Genomic DNA, 14,577 nt, shown 5'->3' with positions numbered 1-14,577 from the left:
TATTTTTCTCTGTTCTTTCAGTGTCACAGGCAGCTTCTGTAGATGAGATGGGGGATGCTGGAAATGGAGTGAGGACGGAGGGGAAATGTCATCAGGATTCCACCTACTGACAAAGAGGGAAGACTCTGGAACCAGATGGCCTGGTTTCAGTTACAGAGCTTCCCTTACCAGTCAGTCGTACTACCCAGCAGAAGTCAACCTCTCTTAGCCCCACCATTCATTTATAGACTGTTAAAGTGAGAGCCTCAGTGATACCCTACCTCCTAGGGGTGTTGTGGAGACCAAAGGGATTAATGCATGTAAATGCCTTTAAAACAGCCCTTGGCAGGCAGTACATCTGAATAAGTATTTGCTTTAGTTTTATAATTTTCACTTAATCCTCCAAACCCATAACAGTGGGCATTGGTATTTTACACTTGAGGAAACCACGGTGTATGGAGGTAGAGTAATGTATCAAACCACATGCGGCTGACTGACAATAGAGCAGAGATTCAAACCTAGGCCTGTCTGAGAGCCCCGCTCCATTGTATCATGTGGCCAGCTAGTCCTAGAGAACACGTTGCCCAGTAAGCACAGGGGAAGATGCTCAAGGAGAGACTTTGTAAATATTTTGTCACCCTCAACACAGATTAATCTGTATTATTTTGCTTTGCTTAGGATAACATTGCCTTCTCCCTAAAAAAATACCCAGAGGATTCTCTCTGTCTAACTTTATTATACAGGTGAGGGTTAACTCAACTAAATGCTGCTTTATTGCTGTGCGTCAGTTCGTAGCAGAATGATACGTTTTAGATGTTCAGTTTTTCATTAGCTCTACCAAACAAATTTCTTTATTAATTGGAGGACCTGACATAAGCAAAGTGGATATTTGGCTGTTAAATTTATTTTGAGATACGTAACACAGAAATATGGCCAATGTTGAAGATAGATTCTCGGTGCCGATGTTTTATAGATTTCAGCAGGCTGTCTTTTACAACTGATGTTCAGTCGGGGGGTTTTATTCAATCACTTGTCAAGTCAAATATCCTGTGAAAAGCAAAGTGCTCCGTAGACCCAAAAATGCTCCATTAATGCAAGATGTAATTATTCAGTCACCTTCTTACCTCTGTTGCTGCAGTCTGGGAAAGTCACTCACTCTTGCCATTTTGTTGTGGAAGACTAGGTACCCAGTCAGTCATCACCGAAGGAATCTCTTTCTCACTCTGTTGCTCTGTATGCTTCAGGCCTGGGAAATAATTTGTAGAACTCTCCAATTCCATATAACCAGCTCATGGTAGGTTTAAAGTTTTGAACCTGTGGCATCTAAATAATTGACTTGGCCAAAATGTCAACCCTATGTAAACAAACGAACGAAAAAGAAAAAAGAAAAAAAAACATGAAAGAAGAGGTAAAGTTAACTCAGCTCAATTAATCATGTGACAAGAATTCGGTTTTGATGAGATGTGGTCATGTCAGTCTCAGTAGACGAACCATTTGTTATAAACCATACCACACACCTTAAATATCAAATGGGGAGGGAATGGCCATTAAATAATGTGTGATTTGGTTGAAATTGGACACTGCAGCTGAGAAAGATACGGATGACATTATAAACTTTTGTTTCAGGAGTTATTGAGAGCAGAAATAATAAAATATAGAACCAGATTCCTTATAGACTGTCTATATTACATGTAAAAATGCAGATCTGTATATTGCTTAGAAATTTGGACAAAAATAGGATTGGGACCTCCCCCCCAATCCCCCCGCCCCGTGGAGACAGTAAGGAGAAGGAGCACACTATAGGATGTCAGGGGCACCCAGGGACCTTCAATCCTACAATTACGTTTTCTCTTTAAGTTGGGTAATGTGTACCTATTTATTCATTACATTATTTATATTTTATAATATCATTGATATTTTAAAAGTATTTTGAAAAACAATATACAGCTTTCTTTATTATTTTTTTTCCACAGAGGTCCCACTGGAAGGTTTTCCATCAAGAAATGATTTTTATAATTCAATCTTTTTCCTTTATTGTCCTTAGCATATAACCAGTTCTCATACGTCTTATGTTCAGATTGCTGATGATGGGGCCCCTAAAATAGATTTTTTAAAAGCTTACAGTTGATTCTGTTGTTGCCCAGATTTAGGAACTGCTGTTTTATGTATTTCTATAAATACATTTTGATTCTGGGTCAATGTGATCGAGGCATGATTCTTGCTGCCATATCCATCCTAAGTTACTCTGTCCCTTTTAGGAGCTCCTCTTTGCCTTTTACACTAAAGCCATTAGTAAAATAATTAAGATCCAAAAGCAGTTGGAATCATAAGGATTTGATGACTGAGCCTGGGTCAGATGGAAACCAGCTTAATGAATTATAGACATGGCAACCTACAGAGCTACAGACATGGAAAAATTAGAATAATGACCTTCCTAATGACATTTAAGTGAGAAATACGGGCTTGTGGAGGATCTGTAATGGCCCTTGGGCCAAACACAGCGAGCAATTCTGCCCCCTCCCTGGTGTGAATTATGTTAGGGCTGGAAAAGGATTATGTTGAAATTTTAACTTTACGTGCAGCCTCATAGCAGATTCCCTCTGCGGAGAAGCCGCTCGTCTGCCAAGATTAAGGAAATAGAGGCGGACATCTCTGGAAGCCTCCTGAGTCCCATGAATCCTGAACCTCAGGGGGAGAGGGCAAAATGCATGGTTTGAAATGCTTCTGGGCTCATTCAACATAGTATTTTGAGGTCCTGGAATGAAAACTCCCATTTCTTCTCCCCTGTTCTTAAATAAGCTTTTCTTGTTCCTTGTACTACATGAAAAACCAACACAAAGTTGTTTAGGTTGTTGATCTTGCCTACAGTGGTTTATAAGAATAAACAGCGTTGAGTGAACGAAGCGAACTCACCAAACACTCTTTTACTTCGTGGTGAAATCCATTTATCCTAAGGTTCACATTCAAATATCCCACCGTAGCGTCCACGTATCTGGACCTGTTTCCTGAAAATATGTTTTCTTTTCAGGCTTTGTGTGCTGGGGCCCTGGCAAACAACCCAGCTGGGCCTTTTATTTGTGTTTCCATTCATCCGTTGGTTATAAATGGTATATATTCCCAGATGTAATCAGGTTATACAGTATAATTTTGATTAAACTGTTCAGCCATGCAAAGAGTAAATATGATTTCAAGCTCAGCTCTGCCATCAGATGACCAGAGATGCGAGTCACTCTCAAGGAAGAAACTCAGAGCCTGGGATAACTCGGAGAATCCCTGAAGGGGAAGTGACCTTGGAGGGCATGTGGTATCCTCACCTCCTGTGCAGACGATCGCCTCCATAGCCTCTAAATTGCTCTGTCCTCTTCTTCTCTATCTGGAAACCCAGGCCACTTCTAGATTTGAACCACTCCGATCTGTGGTTGATGATGAGAATTTCCTCACCATTGAAGTATCCTGTCCCTACCTCGCAGGAAAAGAGCATCCTGCCGGCTCATGTTTTATTATCTAGCATTTAGTCTTTATTATTTTAATTTATTCTTGCAGGGCCCACTATGTACCAGGTATTGTCACAGGATCTGGAAGACCAAGAAGAGTAAGACGTAGTCCCTGTCTTTAAGGGCAGTCATTGAAATATGTGCTTTCGCAGAGAAAGATTGAGGGTTTGCGGACGTTCTGTTGTGCCCATGAATTCCTCTCCCAGGAAGTGTTTAGTGATCACCAGCTAGGCTTCTGGTGCTCCCAGGCACAGGGTACAGTGGAAGAACAAGCATCCAAGGAATAACTCTCAACCTATTGTCCGTCTTCCTCTGTGCCCAAAAGGACATAGAAAATAATTGTGAGCTCTGAGCGGTATTAACAAGGCAATAACAGGGAGCCGAGAAAGGAAAAACACAGAGGGAGGAAAGATGGTGGAGTGACTGCTCTAGATAGGGAGTGACTGCTGGAGAAGTCAGCTGAGATCTGAGGAATGACAAGGATCCATACCAATGGAGAGCTGGGGAGGAAGAGCATTCTGGGCAGAGGAAACAGCAGCAATGAGCTTTCCAAGTTCTGGGAGATGATGGATGGCCCCGGTAGCAGGAATTTGGGGTATAGAGAGGTGAGCAGGAGTCATACCAGGCCTTGTACACCCTGGTAAGTAGTTTTAACTCGATTTTAAATGTATTCGGTATTTACATTTTATTCCAAGGGTGGAGGGTATTTCTCCTGGGGCAGATGTGATGGGTCACCTGAATTAATTTGGTTTTTCAGTTTCTAAGCTCATTTTTTCCAGAACTTGAATAACTTTGTCTCCTATCTATTTTGAGCACTCTGGTTGTCTCTCTGGGATGCTTCTGTATTCCTCCGTTATTTAGCAGCCAAGACATTAGGGTGTGTTTGAATCCATCTCTAAAATCTAGGTGTGAACTCTGCTTGGTCTAATTCAGGAAGTGGCACACTTTTTCATACAAGTCCAGTTATGAAGCATTTCAGGCTTTCAGGGCTAGAGGTCACAATTTTACACCTGCCTCTGTCGCCTGAAAACATGTAAATGGATTCGCACCAATAAATGTGGCTGTATTCCAATAAAACTTTGCTTATAAACCATGCCGTGGGCTGGATTTGGCCCATAGGCTGTCCTTTACTCATCCCTGGCCTAAGCCATTTCTCTCTGCCACAGTTAGGACTTCAGTTAACTCTCACCCAAGCCATTTAGAGGGTTGGATTCCGTTCGCTTCAGGGATGGTTCTTCCCAGCATCGTGGAGAATTTATATCCATTGTTTGTGGGAATGGACGTGAATAAGAAGCAGGAACCCTGACAGCTGCTGACAGCTACCTTACGATTCCTGGGGAATCTTGCTTTAGGACAAAGCGAATGCTGGACTAGAATGGCAGAGCTAGACAACTTGGTGACGTTATTAAGTGGCTGAATTAACCCATCCCGAAGCCTGCACCACCTCTAGACTTTTTGGGTAGGTGATCCATTCAAGCCCCCTCTTGTTTAAGCCGACAGAATTGCATTTTCTGCCACTTCCAGTGGAAAGCATTCTCAACTCAATCATCTGCTCTAAAATATTCAGTTATCGTTACTCCTTAATATGCTTAACTGGCAGTTTGTGTAAAGCGCGGCTGCATGTCTGCGATACTCATCACATGCCAATGGGAATCTTTGAGTGAAAGTTGGAGAATCAATGGCCCTAGAAAAGCTTAACTTCCGATAGGCTCCCTTTGGTGCATGACCACAAGGTAATTCCATTAACTTTAATGATGGTCGGGCTGTACAAAATGGGCCCCGTTAGTCTATTCTTCCCCTTGTCTTTAACATTAAATCTTATCCTGCAGCTAATTCTTCAGGGTAAGATATGTGCACCAGTGCCATTCATTTCTTGGCCTTTATTAATATATGCAAGACTCTCTCAGGGAAGGAGTTGAGTACATTAAAAATGAATCCACTGACCCATTTGTCGACTGTGAGAAAACCCCAGAGTCAGGGACATCAATGGATTATTATTGATTGTTGTAAGATCCAATAAAATCATAAATATGCCTCAAACAATTACTGTGGCCACATTAGCAAATTATCAAATCTATAACTTGCTCTGGAGTTGGCCTCAGAGATTTAAATAGAATGCCAGAGGGAGAAAAGTTGTATTTTAGGAATGTGACAACCAGGGCGAGGATAGAGAAATTTATGATTTAATTTGCTGGGCAATCTAATTGAGAATAACTGTTGGATTTCTAAAAAGTGAACTTTGATTAGGTTTAGCCATCAGAAATAAACTGGAAATATGGATCAGTTTATAGTTTTCTGAGAGTCTGTTGGAGGGGGAAAGGAAAGTGTTCATTGCAAGGAATGACTTTCCTAGGTGACCTTCCACCCTGCCTCCTGTGTTCTTATTTCCTGTGTGCAAATAATTGGGTTATACCTGAGACTAGCTGGCTCTTTCCAGAGACGTGGTTTTTACTTTTCTTCACTGAGTGTCAATTTTCCCCCATTTAGAAATAAATCAATTCAGAATGAAATTACCCAGAGCATTCATTTTTTACCATCTAGTAAATGAGCCTCTCTAAAGAACAGGAGGTCCTCCTTTTTCCAGTTCAGGCTTAATAGTATCCTCCTCTTGCCCAGAAGTAGTGCAGAGCTGTTGTCCCTGGCTTCTCCAGTCTTTTCATCTTTGGTGGACTGCTAGGCGGTATTTGCTTTGTAACATGTACACTGGCATGTTCATAGATCCCTTTGCATATTTTCTGAAGATCTAATGTGCAGTCGGACTGCCGGGTTTAAATTTCTAACCCGTAGCAGGTTGGGACTGAGCTGCCTGTGGCCTCATCTCATCCATTAGCCATTATCATCATTCATCTGCAGCCCTGGCCTCAGCCGCACTCTGATGACAAGCACACCGGTGGCTAGGTTTTCAGGAATGGATGGGCTCATCTTTCAGCTCACTTCAGGAAAATAGAAAAGCAATTTGCGCAAAGATAAAGGAGATTTCACAGTGATCGGGGTAGAACTGGCTAACGGATTTCTACAGGCAGTCAGCGAAAGCTTGAAAAGCCAGCTGAGAAATCATAAATTACTGCTAACTGTCCTAATTATCCCTTAACACTCTGTGTTGAAACCTGACTAAATTTTGCTGAAACTTACAAATAGGAAAGAAATTTTAGGGTTTAATAAATTATCCATAATAGAAATGCTGAGAGAGAGAGAGAGGGAGGGAGAGAGATGGCTAGAGCCGAGAGCTCATATCGATTACCCAACAGTTTCCTGAGCCTTAGCAAGAAGTAGGGGTAAGGTGGGGGGGGTATTAGATACATTATAATGTTAATTACAAACCTAATTGATGATATTCAGTAGGCTCATCAGGGTAAGGAAGACTATGAGTCAACTCCCAAGGTCATTACAGGAATAGCCATGGTAAACGTGTAATTTGTGTTAAGTTGACTTGTGAACATCATGTTCTTTACTGCAAACAACATCATCAGCGTACTAGTTTTAAAGGGTCACAACACTGACGAGACGTATATGTCTCGTTGTATTTTAATACAATCATCTTTGACTCATTCATCTTTCATGTTGCATAGTTTCAGCTTTACCTTCATCCCTTGTATAAATCGCACAAGAGTCTTCTAGAGACGTCTAGCTTACTTGTTACCAGCTATCTTATTCCACTTTTACAATTAGAAAAGTGTGTTGTTCCTTTCCCATTTTCTTCTCTTCCTCCCCTTCTTCCTCTTCTCTTCCTGTGAACCAGCAGTCACAAGACTGGGATCTTGGCTCTTTTGTTTTTTTCTCTCTGGAGTCTGGGCACTCTGGTCTAATCCTGTGTTTCCTCTTCTGCCTAGAAACCTTATAGGAATTGGAAGAAATGTGCTCTTGTCCTTGTAAGGACTCACTGGTGCCTTTAACTATGTATATGGCATGGCTTTTCCTCCTTTGCCAAGCTTGTTCCTACATCTAGGTGTTCTCTGGGGATTCTTCTATTTTAAACACGTTGTCAAGAATCACATGGGGGCATCCAGATGGCATAGGAAGTGTCTAACTGCAGTCCTTGGTACATAGTAGGCTTTCAGTCAGTGTTTGTTGAACATGTCGATGGTACAGAGCCTCGGGGCTAGGTGTTCATGCTGCAGATAAAGACCATAGAAAACTAGATGGTTAGGAATGCGTTGTTGACAGTTACAGGCATTGTTGTATGGTGGGGATTTGTTGGCTCCTTCTCATATTTTGAAGACCACTGACCACTGGTCAATGATACGGGATCCTATGATGTCACTACCCTCAAGCCCAGCTGGGCAATACATTGATAGAGCTGCTCTTTGATCTCACTGTGGACAAATGCTAGCGCTGGAATGAATTCTGAACTAATATTCTTAATTAAGTGGTGATCTGTGGGGGCTCTTTCCACACCAAGGGTGTTTTCAGAGACTGACTGTTCTCATATCTAATACCCACCAAGCTTTCACGCTAATTATTTTCCCTCTAGCAGGCATACAAAAGTCACCTAGAACCCTTTGACTCTTTGGGGGTGACAATTAGAAGCATAATTTAATGAAAAGCGGCTAACTCATTAAATTCTGGGGGTTGGAAGGATCATAGACTCTTTGAAGTCGGAAAGCTATGAATTTTTTCTGTGGAAAAAACTCAAGTATACGCACAAAATGTTCCATTTCATATCAGGGGTCTCCTGGGCCCCTGTCACCTGTTCGTAGGTGCTCTACTGGCCTTACCTGAATTGCCGTCTTCCACCTACATTCAGGGGCAGGTAGAATTACTAATGTAACTGGATGGGATAAATCTTGAGGCAGGTTGCAAAAAACCCTGTTCCCCCCATTTGGGAGATATACCTTGGAACTTGTGTCTCTCACTCACGGGAATTGTTTGCTCTGTGGATTCAAAGTCTGGCTCCATTGACTCTTAGTTGTGTGGCTTTAGGCCAGTGGCATAACTTTTGTTGCCTTTGTTTCCTTGTCCATGACATTGGAAGGAGATGACTCCCCCTTGCACAGGATTTTGTGAATATCACAAAAAGCTACGAATGGGAAACTCTCCCCACAGTGCTTGGCACACTATTTTTATTTACCAATGATTTATTGAGAACTAGAGTGCTCGCCAGCCTCTCTTCTAGCTTTGGTGATGACAGCAGGCATGGGGAGATGCAGTCCCTACCCTCTAAGAGAGCATCCTCTCGGGTCTTCTTCTCCATCACCCCTGTGTCAGGCGAGGCTCATGAGAACTTAAAGAGAAACCCCTGGAGAGGAGTGAGAGTGAATTCCAGTTGGTTTCCAGCCCTTCCTTTCATCCTGTTAACGGGTCCAGAATTCTTACTAATGGAAGCACACTGGTTTCCAAGCAGTGTGATCAAGGGGGGCAAATGGCACTGAATGTGCAGAGCTAGATTTTGCAAGCAGTGCAGTCTAACAGTGTCCCTGGGAGGGTGGGGGAGCGTGTGTATCACATCTAGACCCACACACTGTCTGCCAAGCATGTGCCCCTGAGATGGGTGTTTGCTCCTTTTAGAAGCAGAGTGTTACTAATCCTGAGCACCAATGAATTCTTTAAAAAAATGGACAGTAACATGATTGAGAAAGTATTTCCCCCATAGCCCAGCCAAGAGAGAACCTTATTCTGGTGTTAAATTTTTATCACGGAAAGTGGGGATTTCTTCCACCTCTGAGGACCAGGTGTGACCTTAAACCAAACTCGAAGTTCACATGAACTCATTTCGGTCAGCTGTGAAATTTCACTTCCCTCTTCAAAAGACTCATTTTGACTTGAAGATAGAGTTAGGAAACATGAGAAGTTGAGATCAGAGAATTAAAAGGCTTAGACTTCAAAGAGTTAAATCTCAAGTTCCATTTAAGAGCACAAACTTGGAAGTTTCCTTGGAACTGAGATTGGAGGTAAGTTTTAAATGTGATGAGGTTTTTTTCTCTTTTTATTATTATTTTTTAAGGCCACCACAAGATTTCCTTTGTAGCTTCCTGTTGGCAGACGCTGAATTGTGGTGTCCAGGATGTGACTGTCAGAAGGAGGAACAGAGCTGAGGACATACTCCAGCCTCCACAGGGTGGGAAGTTTCTCCAGCAAAGTCAGGGATGGATGGCAACACTGCTTCCTCAGGAGAGGGGTCCTGCTGCCCTCCTGTCCCACCTGTCACAGTCCCGCTGCCACCTCCACAGATTGACCCCAGAGAACATTCGTTATGCAAACACTCTGCCATCTGCCATGCTGCGGAGGCTTCCAGACTAGAACAGAAACAGGTGTGGTGTCAAAGTAACTTAGTGAGGAAACAAGCTGAAGAGAGAACTCAGAAATAGCCTGTCGCGTTGTGAGCTTTTCCTCACCCTTGGCCCTGGGACCCTGGCCCAGCAGCACCAGACCTCACCAGTGGCTGGCTCTTTGTAAGGCTTGTGAGGTCGGTTTGGCCTACAGCCAGGTCCCGGGCGGTGTCGGGGTGATGTGTGACTTGCCGGTGGCAACAGGCCTCCTGGTGGGGATCCCTCAGCAGGCCACCCTCCTGGTCTTGTAGAAGGACTGGGAGTGCCTCCCTTAACCTGCTCTGTCAGAGGCGTGCCTTGCTGGAGCTCTGAGAAGAATTTGTTCCTCTGTCAGAGAAGGCAGAGGATTCTTTTCCCCCATTAGAACTCTAGGGAAGAATGAATTCTCAGGTTGAAATGCTGTCTGTGGAACTTCTCTTGTGATGATGTGCCAAGGCCATTCTAGCTGGATCTTTTTTTTTTTTTTTTTTTTTGGGGGGTGGGTATAGTGGATTGTCAGTATTCCTGAGAGAGGTGTATGTGCTTTCATTAAAGGAATTGATGGTTATCTCATCTTTCAATAATTGTCATGAACATCTATTTATATTAATAGTAATACTTTGCATTTTTTAAATTAACTGACAGTTCTAAAGTGCTTCATATCACATTCTTTAAATGATTTGTACTGGGCAAAATAGCACAGGGGATAAGGCTTTGGAACCAAAATGCCAGAGTTCAAATCCTGCCTTTATTATTATTATTATTATTATTTTATTTTTTTTTAAATCAGGTATGTGACTTTGGGCAAGTTGTTTAACACCTTTGATCCTCAGTTACTTCATCTGTAAAAGGCAGACAATGATTGTGTCTGGCTTCATAGAATTGTTGGGAGGATCATAAGAGTTCAGGAAAGTATAGGACTTTTATCACAGTGCTTAGCATATGGGACACCTCAGTGAATGTTAGCTATTATCACTGAACTATTAACATCATCAGTGCTCCTGTTACTGTGCTCCCAGCATCCCATGAAGTAGGTATGCTGCCAGGAATTTTATCTTAATTTAAGAGGAGAGACAACTGAAGCTCAGAGGGGGAAAAGTGACTTGCTCAGGAGCTAGAATCCAGTCAGAGGCACAGCTAAACAGACACTCAGACCCACGACACCTCATTTACAGGGAAAATGTTGGTAGAGTCCGCCCGATGCGCTCATATGGCCTGGTTTCTGCAGCCCCAGCCTCATCAGAATGTGGCTAACAAGCTCAACTCCCGGCAACAGCTTTTAAAGCAAAACATTTCATTGTCTGTGGCAGGGAGGGTGGAATCTGGAACTTGATTCTGACACAGAGTTTTCTCAACAGGGAAAGCAGAGGCCCTTTGCAAACTGTTTGAGGTGTCATAAGTTCCACCATTCTCAGGCTGAATATGACATCTCCCTTAAATTAAAAATGCTTCCATGCTCACACTGATAATATTTTAGAATTTTTTATACTTTTAAAATATACTCCATGTATAACCAATTTTATCTCTTTTATTTATTTTTATTTATTTTTTAAAGCTTTTATTTATTTATTTATTTATTTGACAGAGATCACAAGTAGGCAGAGAGAGAGGGGGATGCAGTCTCCCCACTGAGCAGAGAGCCCGATGTGGGGCTTGATCCCAGCACCCTGGGATCATGACCTGAGCCGAAGGCAGAGGCTTTAACCCACTGAGCCACCCAGGTGCCCCAATTTTATCTCTTAAAAAGTGATCAGTTACCAGCCTTGAAAAATGTATGAGGAACAGTAACAAACAGAATGGGTCACTGGCTTTGTAGAGTGTAGTTCTGAGCTCCAGACTTAGAAACTCTGTGAGACTTGGTACCTCTCTCCCACAGGTATGCAATTCTGGAGGAAGGACAGGAAATGTATATAAAGAACCAACAACAGGGCAGTATGTTGTAAGGACCAAGCAATGAGTTTAAGGTGAAAAGTAAACACCGTGGATTCAGAGGGTAAAGAAAGTGTCTTGGGTAGAAGAGAACTTTCTCTCTCAGTGAAGCCATTCTATAAGAAGAAGGGTAATAATTCGCCTGTGGCAAATAGTAGAGGCAGGAGCCATCAATAGGATTAAAAATGCTTGTCCTTTTCGGTTTTTAGCAAGTTATTATTTTGTAACACTTGAACTTCTTACGGGTAGAATCACTACCTTGGAGCCTAGGTGTTATTGTTGCTGATATTCTTGCAAAGTTGTGCTGGTGATTTTCAAGTCCTTTCTGTTCTGTGAGTAAGTGGTAGGTCAGTGTCTGTTGCACAGATATCCTCTCTTTCTGGTGCCTTACTCATGGTACTGCACACAAAACAGTATGAAACCCGTTGGAAGATGAGAAAATAGGCACAGGGCTGCATACCCTATGTAAAATCTCTAGTAAGTGTGTGGTAAAATTCAGGTGCTTTGAGTTCAAGGATAGGGTATTAGTTTTTGCCGCAGGTGTTTGCTCATTGGCTGCTTGATCCAGTCTCTGGCAATTATTTTCAGTTTCCTGAAAATCTTGATTGGTGTTGGTGCACACTTATAAAGAGCACTAGTAGAGAAATGATTTTGTTTTAGTGGAAGCGTTGTCAATTGATCCATTTGAAATATTCTACAAATTGATTTTAGCATTAGTATTTGTTTAAATTAAAATTGGCATTTGTATTTTCCTTGGGAAACTTAATTATGCAAATAATTCCTAAATGTACAACAAGAAGAAAACAGAGTATAAGTCACTCACAGCAGATATATGTCTTGTATTTCTGGGGTGTTGATGGCAGGCTAGTTCTCATTGCTTAGCTTCAAAGTAACTATGTACAGAAATAAATAATAGTATACTGATTTCTGGAGGGGGGAAGCAGGAAAAAAGCAGTGAACTCTGGGCTTCAAGCTCTGTATTCTCTCTCTCTCTCTCTCTCTATATATATATATATATTTTTTTTTTTTAACATATAATGTATTACTTGCTTCAGGGGTACAGGTCTGTGAATCATCAGTCTTAAATAATTCACAGCACTCACCATAGCACGTACTCTCCCCAGTGTCCATAACCCAACCACCCTATCCCTCCCTCCCACCCCTGAGCAACCCTCAGTTTATTTCTTGAGATTAAGAGTCTCTTATGGTTTGTCAGTCTCCCTGGTCCCATCTTGTTTCATTTTTCTCCTCTCCATTCCCCTCATGACTCCCCACCCTGCCTCTCAAATTCCTCGTATCAGAGAGATCATATGATAATTGGCTTTTTCTGATTGATTTATTCCACTTAACGTAATATCCTCTAGTTCCATTCACATCATGGCAAATGGCAAGATTTTGTGTGTGTGTGTGTTTTTTTTTTTGATGATTGCATACTATTCTGTTGAATATATATACACATCTTCTTTATCCGTTCATCTGTTGATGGACATCTAGGTTCTTTCCATAGTTTGGCTCTTGTGGACATTGCTGCTATAAATATTTGGGTGCAAGTGCCTCTTCGGATCACTACGTTTGTATCTTTCAGGTAAATACCCAGTAGTGCGATTCCTGGGTCATAGGGTAGCTCTATTTCCAACTTATTGATGAACCTCCTTACTGTTTTCCAGAGTGGCTGCACCAGCTTGCATTCCCACCAACAGTGTAGGAGGGCTCCCCTTTCTCCACATCCTCGCCAATATCTGTCATTTCCTCACTTGTTATATTATAGCCATTCTGACTGGTGTGAGGTGGTATCTCACTGTGGTTTTGATTTCTATTTCCTTGATGCCGAGTGATGTGGAGCACGTTTTCATGTGTCTGTTGGCCATCTGGATGTCTTCTTTGCAGAAATGTCTGTTCATGTCTTCTGCCTATTTCTTGATTGGATTCTTTGTTCTTTGGGTGTTGAGTTTGATAAGTTCTGTATAGATTTTGGATACTAGCTCTTTATCTGATATGTCATTTGTAAATATCTTATCCCATTCCCTTGGTTGTCTTTTGGTTTTGTTGACTGATTCCTTTGCTGTGCAAAAGTGTTTGATCTTGATGAAGTCCCAATAGTTCATTTTTACCCTTGCTTCTCTTGCCTTTGGTGATGTTTCTAAGAAGTTGCTGTCCCTGAGGTCGAAGAGGTTGCTGCCTGTGTTCTCCTCAAGGATTTTGATGGATTCCTGTTTCACGCTGAGGTCTTTCATCCATTTTAAGTCAATTTTGTGTGTGGTCCAATTTCATTTTTCTGCATGTGGCTGTCCAATTTTCCCAACACCATTTGTTGAAGAGACTGTCTTGTTTCCATTGAACATTCTTTACTGCTTTGTCAAATATTAGTTGATCATAGAGTTGAGGGTCTATTTCTGGGCTCTCTGTTCTGTTCCATTGATCTATGTATCTGTTTTTGTGCCAGTACCATACCATCTTGATGATTAGAGCTTTGGAATAGAACTTGAAGTCTAGAATTGTGATGCCACCATCCTTGGCTTTCTTTTTCAACATTCCTCTGGCTATTCGGGGTCTTTTCTGGTTCCATATAAATTTTAGGATTATTCATCCATTTCTTTGAAAAAAATGGATGGTATTTTGATAGGGGTTGCATTAAATGTGTAGATTGCTGTAGTTAGCATAGATATTTTCACAATATTTGTTCTTCTAATCAATGAGCATGGAATGTTTTTCCATTTCTTTGTGTCTTCCTCAATTTCTTTCATGAGTACATTATAGTTTTCTCAGTACAGTTTCTTTGCCTCTTTGGTTAGGTTTGTTCCTAGGTATCTTACGGTTTTGGGTGCAATTGTAAATGGGATCAACTCCTTAATTTCTCTTTCTTCTATGTTGTTATTGGTGTATAGAAATGCAACTGATTTCTGTGCATTGATTTTATATCCTGACACTTT

General features: G+C 41.7%; 1 protein-coding gene across 4 annotated transcripts in view; it reads left to right on the top strand.

The window, feature by feature from the left end:
- FHIT (fragile histidine triad diadenosine triphosphatase) overlaps nt 1-14,577 on the top strand; it is a 292,737-nt gene that overhangs the window by 10,168 nt on the left and 267,992 nt on the right. For 3 of the 4 annotated variants that reach the window (XM_032868460.1, XM_032868456.1, XM_032868458.1), the window contains exon 1: nt 9,462-9,721. The exons of the other annotated variant lie outside the window; for it this stretch is intronic. In XM_032868460.1, the coding sequence (XP_032724351.1) occupies nt 9,557-9,721 (165 nt within the window). In that variant the 5' untranslated portion in view covers nt 9,462-9,556. Of the gene's footprint in view, nt 1-9,461; nt 9,722-14,577 lie in introns of those variants that run through there. 4 annotated transcript variants of the gene reach the window in all.

The sequence above is a fragment of the Lontra canadensis genome, unplaced genomic scaffold (genome assembly GCF_010015895.1).
Source record: "Lontra canadensis isolate GAN:19392208 unplaced genomic scaffold, GSC_riverotter_1.0 scaffold35, whole genome shotgun sequence".
In the NCBI taxonomy this organism is placed as follows: domain Eukaryota; kingdom Metazoa; phylum Chordata; class Mammalia; order Carnivora; family Mustelidae; genus Lontra; species Lontra canadensis.
The sequence above is the reverse complement of the archived record's forward strand: the minus strand, read 5'-3'. Positions and strand labels throughout refer to the sequence as shown.